The 11,843-nt window shown below is 38.7% G+C and overlaps 1 protein-coding gene across 1 annotated transcript; it reads right to left on the reverse strand.

Moving 5' to 3' along the window:
- Positions 1-2,964: 2,964 nt before the first annotated feature.
- Positions 2,965-11,605, reverse strand: LOC143782852 (carbonic anhydrase 1-like). The gene is made up of 7 exons (XM_077270769.1): positions 11,476-11,605; positions 10,834-11,031; positions 10,384-10,502; positions 8,813-8,908; positions 7,311-7,373; positions 6,788-6,943; positions 2,965-3,342 (listed from the first exon to the last, which is right to left on the reverse strand). The coding sequence occupies exons 1-7, from the start codon at positions 11,591-11,593 to the stop codon at positions 3,223-3,225; spliced, it is 870 nt and encodes a 289-aa protein (XP_077126884.1). The 5' UTR covers positions 11,594-11,605; the 3' UTR covers positions 2,965-3,222.
- Positions 11,606-11,843: the final 238 nt, after the last annotated feature.

Consider the following 11,843-nt stretch of genomic DNA (forward strand, 5'->3'; position numbering starts at 1 on the left):
CCTTGAGATTTTCCGTTTTTCCGTGTTCGTTTTTCACTCCCCTCCTTCCCATTGCCATAACTTTTTTATTTTTCCGTCAATTTGGCCATGTGAGGGCTTATTTTTTTGCGGGACGAGTTGTACTTTTGAATGACATCATTGGTTTTACCATATCCAATTCCAAGTGCGGTGAAATTGCAAAAAAGTGCAGTCCCACACTTGTTTTTTGTTTGGCTTTTTTGCTAGGTTCACTAAATGCTAAAACTAACCTGCCACTATGATTCTCCAGGTCATTATGAGTTCATAGACACCTAACATGACTAGGTTATTTTTTATCTAAGTGGTGAAAAAAAATTCCAAACTTTGCTAAAAAAAAAAAAATTGTGCCATTTTCCGATACGCGTAGCGTCTCCATTTTTCATGATCTGGGGTCGGTTGAGGGCTTATTTTTTGTGTGCCAAGCTGGCGTTTTTAATGATACCATTTTGGTGCAGGTACGTTCTTTTGATCGCCCGATATTGCATTTTAATGCAATGTCGTGGCGACCAAAAAAACATAATTCTGGCGTTTCAAATTTTTTTCTCGCTACGCCGTTTAGCGATCAGGTTAATGCTTTTTTTATTGATAGATCAAGCGATTCTGAACGCGACGATACTAAATATGTGTAGGTTTGATTTTTTTATTGATTTATTTCGATTGGGGCGAAAGGGGGGTGATTTAAACTTTTATATATATATATTTTTTAACTTTTTTTTAACTTTTTTTAACCTTTGCCATGCTTCTATAGCCTCCATGGGAGGCTAGAAGCAGGCACAACGCGATCGCCTCTGCTGCATAGCAGCGATCTGATGTTCGCTGCTATGTAGCAGAAATGCAGGTGTGCTGTGAGCACCGACCACAGGGTGGCGCTCACAGCTATCCGGGATCAGTAACCATAGAGGTCTCAAGGACCTCTATGGTTACAATGGAGAAGCATCGCCGACCTCCGATCATGTGACGGGGGTCGACGATGCGCTCATTTCCGGCCGCCCGGCCGGAACCGCCGGTTAAATGTCGCTGTCTGCATTTGACAGCGGCATTTAACTAGTTAATAGGCGCGGACAGATCGCGATTCTGCCCACGCCTATTACGGGCACCTGTCAGCTGTTCAAAACAGCTGACATGTCCCGGCTTTGATGCGGACTCACCACCGGAGCCCGCATCAAAGCGGGGCTTTTGACCTCGGATGTACTATCCCGTCCAAGGTCAGAAAGGGGTTAAGCAAACTCTATGTGGGATTTCATAGGTCTTGCACTGAGGAGACGTCACGTGACAAATGGTGGATACCATGTCCTGTAAGAGATATTTTACTACATGCTGACTTATCATAACAGCTTATTTGATAAGCATCACTCTGAATCCTAGATTTACTAGGACCAGGACGCCGACGGGCCTATATTTTCTTATATCAGATGTACACGAATACTAAAGTAGTGGGGACACTGATGAAGGTCGTTGTTGTACGACCAAAATGTCTACATCATTTGTACTGAGTTGTGTGGAGTTGTACCACTCTTTGGACCAAATTAAAATGACTTTAATTTCATCCGTTTGTGTACCAAGTTTTATTCAGCTTGCACTGAGCAGAGGCTTCCATCGAACCACTCTGCCATAAAGGCCCGACTGGTGGAGGGCTGCAGTGATAGTTGACTTTGTGGAACTTTCTTCCATCTCCCTATTGCATCTCTGGAGCTCAGCCCCAGTGATCTTGGGATTCTTCTTTACCTCTCTCACCAAGGCTCTTCTCCCACGAGTGCTCAGTTTGGCTGGATGTCCAGGTCTAGGAAGACTTCTGGTGGTCCCAAACTTCTTCCATTTAAGGATTGTGGAGGCCACTGTGCTCTTAGGAACCTTGAGTACTGCAGAAATTCTTTTGTAACCTTGGCCAGATCTGTGCCTTGCCACAATTCTTTCTCTGAGCTCCTTGGCCAGTTCCTTTGACCTCATGATTCTCATTTGGTCTGGCATGCACTGTGAGCTGTGAGGACTTATATAGACAGGTGTGTGCCTTTCCAAATCAAGTCCTATAAGTTTAATTAAACACAGCTGGACTCCAATGAAGGAGTAGAACCATCTCAAGGAGGATCACAAGGAAATGGACAGCATGTGACTTAAATATGAGCAAAGGGTCTCAATACTTATGACCATGTGATATTTTGTTTTTTCTTTTTTTAATACATTTTTTTAAAAAATTTCTACATTTCTGTTTTTTTCAGTCAAAATGGGGTGTAGAGTGTACATTAATGTGAAAAAAATGAACTCTTTTGACTTTACCAAATGGCTGCAATGAAAAAAAGAGTGAAAAATTTAAAGGGGTCTGAATACTTTCTGTACCAACTGTAACAGCTTAAAGCAGGATGCAGACCTGACTGTTCAGACCCTGCCCATGGGAAGCTATAAAGATGAAATGCCTAACTCAAAAAGGAGGGTATTGTTGCTGTTTGTCCTGCTCTGCCTTATATTGAGGTCGGCTGACACACGGTGAAGTTTTAATACAGAATAGGAACAGCCCTTTTGGGTACACCTTGTCGCGGTGTTATGGCTTTTACATTTTTTAAAATCAAAATAGTGTTAACTAAGTACCCACTGATATTTATATGTACTATTACTATTTACTTACCACAAGTTATATTCTCATTTTGTTTTTGTTTTTTTATTGGCTTTTGTCTAACAGGAGTAGTTAGCATGGCGCCTTTTTGTGTCTCTCTTTGCACACTTGCCGGACTTTCCTGTCATCATCCTCCACTGCCTCCCACTAAAAATAATATCTAGATTACGCCAAGGCATCTTGTAGGGTTTATGAGTTGACCCACATGCTGAATAACAGGATATTTCAGTGGGAATCAAATTATTTCACGTCTACAGATGGAGTTAGGAGCCACCCTTGCTTACATTGCGCCCTAGCGCGCCTCACGCCCTGTTGTTTATAATTTATGAAACGATAAAGATCATTTATTTATTTTATTGCTTTAATTTTACACTGTGGAACTACATGATTACACATAACAGCTGTAACCTAATACAAAGATAAACCTGGTGTTTTCTCTAGAAACCAAACAGATATTTGCTTTTATGCTCTTAACTGCTACAGAAAAGTGTTATCCACATCTGCGCGGACTCACTGCGCAATATTATTACATTTTAGCTAAGTAACACTTAAGCTTGTACTGTAGTTTTGCTCCACATTGTTCCCCGATTTCTCAATTATGAAAAAGAAGCTTTGATTTCTCTGCCCTTCAGAGGTTGAGTTGGACGGTGATTGTCCAGGATTGAACTCTCTTTTTCTCCATCGGCCGATGAGAGGAGACTGCGAAATTGGTTCAACTATAAAGTAAAAATAAATGGAAGAATTAGTTTTATGGGATGATTGTGACAAATTAACCAGCCTAGCTGAAGGGGATCTGTCTGATGATCGGCTTATCATCTGTTTCCATTGACAAACCGACAGAACTGTGACCACATGTAATCAAACATATTTACGTTATTCAAAAATGTTTATATATCAACTCAATATATAAACTGTTGAATTATGGGCATGCCCACAACTTTAGAAAAAACATGAACTTATGCAAGTTTAATCCAGTCCATTAAATTTATAATTAGCAGAATAGTTGATGTGAGAGTAGGGGCAGTGTGGTACATGGGTGAACCAATGTAGGGGTGGTCTGATGGATTTGTACCCTCTCCAATACCCTGACTCCTTTAATAAAAGCTTAACAGCAGGAGTAGGGGACTCAAAACCGGAAAAACCTGCAGCACACAAGGGGCTGCATAGGAGTAGACAGCAGCACATCTGTGACATCTGGACACTCCCTGAGTGAATAGGGCTTGCTTGACTGTGTGTGATAGCATTTCCTCTCTTTAACCTCCTCTGCCTTGCCATATTTGACAAATGGAGGCGGATGATAGACTCTGTCAAAATTGCAGATATAGCACAGGCAGTGACTACCATGAGCACATTTTTATTACAATTTCACTATGTGAAATAACCATTTTGTCGTATCCTTCCATTCAGTTAAACTGAGAGATGAAACGCGTGGGCCTGTTTAGGGTCTACACCAAAATAACTTTCACGTTTTTGCATTTTAAGGCTGTATTCTGTATAGTTTTAAGAGGCTTGGACCTGAATTTTGTAGGGACTTGGGTAATTTACAAATTTGCTGGAACAAATTATTTTTTTTTAATTTCTTCATATTTAGAAATATATGTTTTATGGGGAGGGACTAATGAATCCTCAACTAAAAGAGATTTATTTCTGGAGATAGTTTTTAGAGGTAATTTGAATTTTTTATGAGCAAAATAGAAATATGCAATTTTCAACTATCAGTGAATGTATTCTTCTTACAATTTGGGCTTCAACAATGTTCCAGCCATTAGAATGTATTACGGCATTTACCAGATTTGACTATTTAAAAACAAAATATAAAAAAGGTGTGTCGTTTCTACTACTGTGTTGATGTAAAGTCATAATTTACAGTTTACAAGGAATCTCTTCTGTTTACTTTGAGGAGAAAGATCAAATCAGATTCTGGTGCATAAAAAGAGATATTAGGTACAAGGTGATTTTTAAGCAATACCTTTAAGGGTAGAGCCACTTCTCCACATATGAGAAAAGCGGACCCATTATTCTGAACAAAGTGGCATTTGTTTTTCTTTTCTTTTTATATTTTGCACAAGAAAACATACAGGTGCATCTCTCAAAATTAGAATATCATCAAAAAGTTAAAGGGAACCTGTCACCACGTTTTTGGAAGATGGGATAAAAATAGCGTTAAATAGGGGCAGAGGTGGGCGTTACATTAGTGTGTGTGTTATGCGTTTATTACCCACCTAAGTTGCCGAAATAACTTTGCAAAGTCTCCGTTTTCGCCTGTCAATCAGGCTGGTCAGGTCACATGGGCGTTGTCTTCCCCCAGATTTGGCGTAGTTTTCCGTTGGTGGCGTAGTGGTGTGCGCATGCCCAAAGTCCGGAATCCTCTTCCAGGGGATTTAAAATAGCGCGGTGTTCGTTATTGCATTGGTGATCGGTGGGCGCGGCCATCTTCCTTTGGCCGCGCGTGCGCAGAAGCGGCGCTCTGCTGGCTGCGGCTTCAGGAAAATGGCCGCGGGATGCCGCGCGTGCGCAGATGGATATCGCGGCGGCCATTTTCCTGAAGCCGCGGCCAGCAGAGCGCCGCTTCTGCGCACGCGCGGCCAAAGGAAGATGGCCGCGCCCACCGATCACCAATGCAATAACGAACACCGCGCTATTTTAAATCCCCTGGAAGAGGATTCCGGACTTTGGGCATGCGCACACCACTACGCCACCAACGGAAAACTACGCCAAATCTGGGGGAAGACAACGCCCATGCGACCTGACCAGCCTGATTGACAGGCGAAAACGGAGACTTTGCAAAGTTATTTCGGCAACTTAGGTGGGTAATAAACGCATAACACACACACTAATGTAACGCCCACCTCTGCCCCTATTTAACGCTATTTTTATCCCATCTTCCAAAAACGTGGTGACAGGTTCCCTTTAATTTATTTCAGTTCTTCAATACAAAAAGTGAAACTCATATATTAGATAGAGTCATTACAAACAGAGTGATCTATTTCAAGTGTTTTTTTTTTTGTTAAGTCATTATCTCAGTAAGTTAGAATACTTTATAACACCAGCTTGAAAAAATGATTTTAAAATCCGAATTGTTGGCCTACTGAAATGTATGTTCAGTAAATGCACTCAATACTTGGTCGGGGCTCCTTCTGTAACAATTACTGCAGCAATGCGTCGTGACATGGAGGCGATCAGCCTGTGGCACTGCTGAGGTGTTATGGAAGCCCAGGTTGCTTTGATAGCAGCCTTCAGCTCGTCTGCATTGTTGGATCTGGTGTCTCTCATCTTCCTCTTGACAATACCCCATAGATTCTCTATGGGGTTAAGATCAGGCGAGTTTGCTGGCCAATCAAGCACAGTGATACTGTTGTTTGTAAACCAGGTATTGGTACTTTTGGCAGTGTGGACAGGTGCCAAGTCCTGCTGGAGAATTAAATTTTCATCTACAAAAAACTTGTCGGCAGAGAGAAGCATGAAGTGCTCTAAAATTTCCTTGATAGAAGGCTACACTGACTTTGGTCTTGATAAAACACAGTGGACCTACACCAGCAGATGACATGGCTCCCCAAACCAAACCATTCATTACCGGTATGTTGATACCCAATTTATAACTTTTGTATGTTTTACTACTTTTAACAAGAAAAAATAAGTTAAAAAATCAACAAACACTTTTTGGTTTGTCATATACTAAGAGTTCTAACTTTTTAATTTTTCTGTTTATAGAACTGTACAAGGGCTTGTGTTTTATGTAACGAGCTGTAGTTTTTTATTTGTACCATTGTGGAATACATATGACCCTTTGATCACTTATAATTTTTTTTAGCTAAGATTAACAAAAAATGGCACTTTGGGCAAAGTTTTAATATTTTTCTTAACAGCATTCACCATATGTAATGAATATGGATGCAGTACAGGTTGCTCCGAATGCGGCAATGCCAAATATGTAACATTTTTTGGGGGGTGTTGAATTTTTTTATTTTTACATGTAAACCATATTTTAATAGTTAACTGTAAATTTTATAATTTTTATTTATTTTTTTAAACAGTTAAAATCTATTTATTTTCTTGATAGTTGGAATTGAGTGTTCCTTCGAATGCTAATTTCCTGATTATCGGCCAGTGTAAATGGTCCATAAGACATTAAGTAAATGTTCCCTTTTTTGTTATTCTTACCTGGTCAGGGCCGATACTTATTGGCTCTTTGAATATAATCCAGGTGACACACTCATTCAATGGTGGGTGAGTCAAGGATCCAAAGTAACTCCAGTAGTCCTTTGATGTAGGAAGCAAGGCAGATGGATCAAAGTTGGTAAAAGCTGCTTGTTTGCCCTAAAACGTGATACAATATTGTGATATAGTATACATTAGTCCATCCCAAGAAACATTCTTTATAGAGTTTACATTGTATCTCCTGATGTAAATCATCTATACAGATAATTTATAATAAGTAGACCATATAACAAAGAATATCCAAAGCTACAAAGAAAGCACGATACTCCATGAAGTCTAATTCAAAACATTAGTGTTATTAATAAACCTTCATTTATTAGACTGACGAGTCTCTTGCTTTCTTTCCACATTTTTGTTGGCTACACAATCGTCAAATGAAATCAACGATCTTTGTAACATATCCTTATTACATGTTTTTACTAAACGATACAGATTACTACAGATATGGCCGGCAAACATGACTTACTTTTGTTTTAATTTGGCTTAATGCATCCACCACTTTTTGTAAACCAAGATGAGCATTACCCACCTAAGAAAAAAATATATATATATATTTTCCACAAAATTGAAAAAATTATAATGTAATGTAATGTTGATTCATAATTTAATTTATGCCAACTTTATATGCTGCCATTCTCAGTTTGTTAGAGGATAACAAAAAAAGAGCTAAAGAAATGAAGGTAAGTTTAAAATAGAAGACATTGCCTCCTTTTTTACTGTTACACAAGATGGTAAAAAGTTTCCCAAATTACAAATTTTGATTAAAGAAGCACTCCTCCTCCTCCCATCAATTTTTTTTTCCTCTCAATATATTGCAGTCATCATGTTATACAGCACTGTGTACTTACAATTGCTCATTTTGTCTTTCTACCCAACTAATTCTTATCTTTTTTAAACAAACTTTATTAAATTTTCAACATTTTTAACATACAAAACTGGGCAGGGAAAGGAAGTTAGGTAATATATGGGAAAAGGGATAGGATTTTTAACTTTGTTATTCTTTATTAGGGAACAAAACAGAATGAGGAAGGGAAAGTCAAAAGCAAAAGGGAAAAGGTACAAAATAACATATAAATAAAAAATAGTCTGAACAGTAATATTTATGACCGTTTAACAGTTGTTAAAGATTTATATTATGAGTGGTTAATCAGAGTTTAGAAGGGAACAATGACAATAACATATTCAAGAAATAAAACTAGACCAAGATTTCCATCTCTTATAATAAGATTCATAATGGTTATTTGCGATTGCATGGCTCCTTTCATATGAATTGTGCAAAGTGAACTTATCAATAATATCTCTATCAGCCGGTACAGAGTTTCCTTTCCAAAGAGCTGCTATCGCATTATTAGTAACCAAAAAATATGTGTAGTTATAGGTTTATGTATCGGATTAATACTGTCAAGATCCAAAGAAAGCAGCGCCATTTGAGGGGTCAGATGTATATTTTCTTAACTTTATTAATCAAAATAGAAATTTCTTTCTACAAAGGCTATAACTTAGGGCGTCCCCAAAATATGATGGCTGCAATATATTAAGAGAATAAAAACTTTGAGGTGAGGAGGAGGAGGGCTTCTTTAAGGGCCATTGACACACATCTGTGTCTTGGGATTAAGAGTCTAGTGTTCCTTGTTTGGTAGGCTCAATTTTCTATACAACTATGTTTCGACTCTCATCCACTCCTGCTGAGTTCCACTTCATTTTTAAATATTAAGAGGGTAAAAACTTTGATGGGAGTGCCTCTTTAAGTCCACATTCACACATTCAGTATTTGGTGAGCATTTTAACTCAGTGTAATCTAAAACCAGGAGGGGAACAATCAGAGGAAAAGTATAATAGAAACACGTCACCACTTCTGTATTTATCACCCACTCCTGGTTTTGGCCTACAAATATACTGAGGTAAAATACTGACCAAATACTGAACGTGAGAATGTGATGGAATAATGGATTCCCAGTTAGTACATACCTGTAAGAAAACCGTCAGTACAGCACATCCATCGCCATTCTTACAGGCCTCAGCAAAACTGGAATATTTTTCTGAGTTCCAGTGGACAAGATGGAGCTATAATAAAAGTGAAAATAATCACAAAATAATAATAATAATAATAATCTTTATTTTTATATAGTGCTAACATATTCCGCAGTTCTTTACAGTTTGCACACATTATCATCGCTGTCGGCAATGGGGCTCACAATCTAAATTCCCTATCAGTACGTCTTTGGAATGCCCCATCACCAAACCCAACCAATGATAATAGTTTAATTCAATAAACATTTTACAATAACAAACTTGAACCTTTGCCTTAAAAAAATGGATCCAAAGAATTTTTGAGTTTTGTCATTTTGCATTTCGTTGGTCATAGCTTTTTATTTTTAGGGTGATGTAGCTGTGTGTGTCCTTGTTTTATGAGACCACCTTTTTTGAGTTGCAGTTTTTTACAATGCTACTCTCGTACTTTATTATTGATGGCTTATCCTAAGAGCACATGCACATGGTCGTATTTTCGGTCCGAGGGCAATTCGACAAAACATTAGATTGCACTCAGACCTATTTTATTCTATGGGGCCGTGCACATGTCCGCTTTTTTACTGGGAAAAAATAATCGCAGCATGCTCGAGTTTGATTGCACTTAGCCATGCAAGTCAGTGAGTTTGTGGAAAACATTGGACAGCACTCGTATGACATCTGAATGCAGTCTGATTTCCATGGACTGACAGAATGGAGAAGATTCTCATCCAAGAGAATTGGATCACACTCTGATCACACTCTGATCAAATTCTGATCAGAGTTTGAGGAGAATGTGATTTGCATAATTTACACTTGTGACCGTAGCCTTAGGATAGGATGTCAATATCAGATCAGTAGAGGTGAGACATCCAGCACCCATGCCGATCAGCTGTTTTTTTGCTGATAGCGGCCCAATATGATCAGTTGGGTAACTGCACAGCACAGGTCCGTCAACTGTATAGTGGCCGCGGCTGGATACTGCACATCCACCCCTAATCAAATGAATAGGAATGGAACCGCAGTACTCCACTGTTGCCACTATGCAATTTGGCATTGATGATCTAGCCTAAGGATAGGCTATCAATATGAATGTACCGGACAACCCCTTTAATAATGTCATAGATGATGTTACAGTAGAGGACACACAGAATACATCTAGACTTTTTAGTATCTTAACACATATTTCCAATAAATATTATTAAAGTGAAGAAAAGCATATTTTAACAGACTTCTTAAAGCTTTCTTCTTTTTATTTAACTAGTGTGTATTGGTAAATATTTTACCCGTTTGCCAAGAAATTAGCCTCTGTACAAATAGTACGAAACTGTACTTAGGGCATACCTTAGTATAACCTAGCTACAGGAATCATTTCTAGGCTGCTGTAGACTCCAGCTTGCGTTGTCTACCAGTGTCTGGTATGAACACTAAACACATTCAAAGGCTTAAAAACCTTAAAATTCATATACAGTAAATATTCTTCATAGTGTCTAGAAGAAGTTCACCGAGGGTTGTAATTAAAAATGGGTTACCTCTGCTGAAGATGCCTTTCCATCCACAGTGTGCTCTGATCCAAAATCGTTGGTCGGACCCCAATGGAAGTGGAACTGGTTCAGCCTGTAGTTTGCATTGAGTGGGCCTCCTTTAACCACTGCATTTACAGTATTTAAACAGTTTTAAGATGGATTAAAAATTGTGCAAATTTTACCAATTTTACCAATGAATCTACAGTTTTTATAAGACACAGTTCTCAGACCTGTCGAAGTCCATGTATGTACATATACACAGCAGAACTACTGAAATATCTGAACATATGAGATATTTATAAGGAAAGTGTCCGTCCCTTGGGAATTTCTCTGTAGCATGTTGCTTTGTTGCCCATTTGTCACATGCTTACTAAATTTGACACTGACTAAGAATTATTATTAGTTTACCAAAACTTTATACGTCATTCATTCTGAGCTTTAGATCCAATGTCTTACCTGAGATATCCGCAGTGTCTTCAGAAATTACATGGAATGAATGCCCAATGTTGATGATCGATTTGATAGAAGTTGGACTGTAATTGATACTAAGAGACTTCAAAGACGCATCAAATTTTGCTTCCTTGCTCCTAATGTCTATCGGAGACTGGAAATTTCCTTGGGCGATAGGATAAACTTTATGCCAATGGTCAGGTCCTGAAATAATGAATCAATGAATGGAAAACAAATCAAATAAGCAAAGAAAACACAAGACAAAAGGTTTAAACTACACTGGGTTTTGTTTGAAGTCTAAAACCATGGAGACAAATAGAATCATAGAATGTTAGAGTTGGAAGAGACCTCTGAGGTCATCGTGTCCAACCCCCTGCTCAATGCAGGATTTAAAAAACCATCTCAGGCAGATGTCTGTCCAACCTCTGTTTCAAGACTTCCATTAAACGAGAACTCACCACCTCCCTTGGCAGCTTGTTCCACTCATTCATCATCCTCATAGTTCGGCATTAGAGCTGTATACCCAAAACTGTAGGATATTTTGAATTGAAACTGGTTCAAAAAGTGTATTAACCCATTAAGTCTGCATTTAGAGCATACGTCACGTCACGCAGCTTCATCCTTATGAGTGTGCCTACCAGTATTTACCATTATGCACGTCATATCCCCAGGCTGATGCACTCATGGTGAAAACTGTCACAGATCTGCTGCTTCTTCTTCTGGTGATGGGCTTTACCGATTCCAGTCCTAATATATATAGTCGCATCGCTAGGGTTTTATGTGTCGGTTTATGTGCACTGTCTCTTCTAAATATGACACAAAGGCAATAAAAGATTTTCATGGCAATTTAAAGATTACACAAATTTATGACATTCACTCATAAAAAAACCTGCAGTGGTGCCACAGATAAATGCACGAAAAGGTATTGTTAGCCTATGACCTTCAATGGTGCTGATTCATGGTCCACAGCTTGCAATTTTAAAAATGCCCCTTCCCTATGTTCGAGCTTGACTAGA

The sequence above is a fragment of the Ranitomeya variabilis genome, chromosome 6 (genome assembly GCF_051348905.1).
Source record: "Ranitomeya variabilis isolate aRanVar5 chromosome 6, aRanVar5.hap1, whole genome shotgun sequence".
NCBI classification, from domain to species: domain Eukaryota; kingdom Metazoa; phylum Chordata; class Amphibia; order Anura; family Dendrobatidae; genus Ranitomeya; species Ranitomeya variabilis.

What these genes read in the sequence shown, in the direction of transcription:
- LOC143782852 (XM_077270769.1), bottom strand. Translation starts at nt 11,593, where the DNA reads ATGCGACTATATATATTAGGACTGGAATCGGTAAAGCCCATCACCAGA. An exon ending in AGACACTGCGGATATCTCAG is followed by an intron (nt 10,503 to 10,833) that starts GTAAGACATTGG and finishes CTGTAAATGCAG; the next exon opens with TGGTTAAAGGAGGCCCACTC. An exon ending in TACTGACGGTTTTCTTACAG is followed by an intron (nt 7,374 to 8,812) that starts GTATGTACTAAC and finishes TTTTTTTCTTAG; the next exon opens with GTGGGTAATGCTCATCTTGG.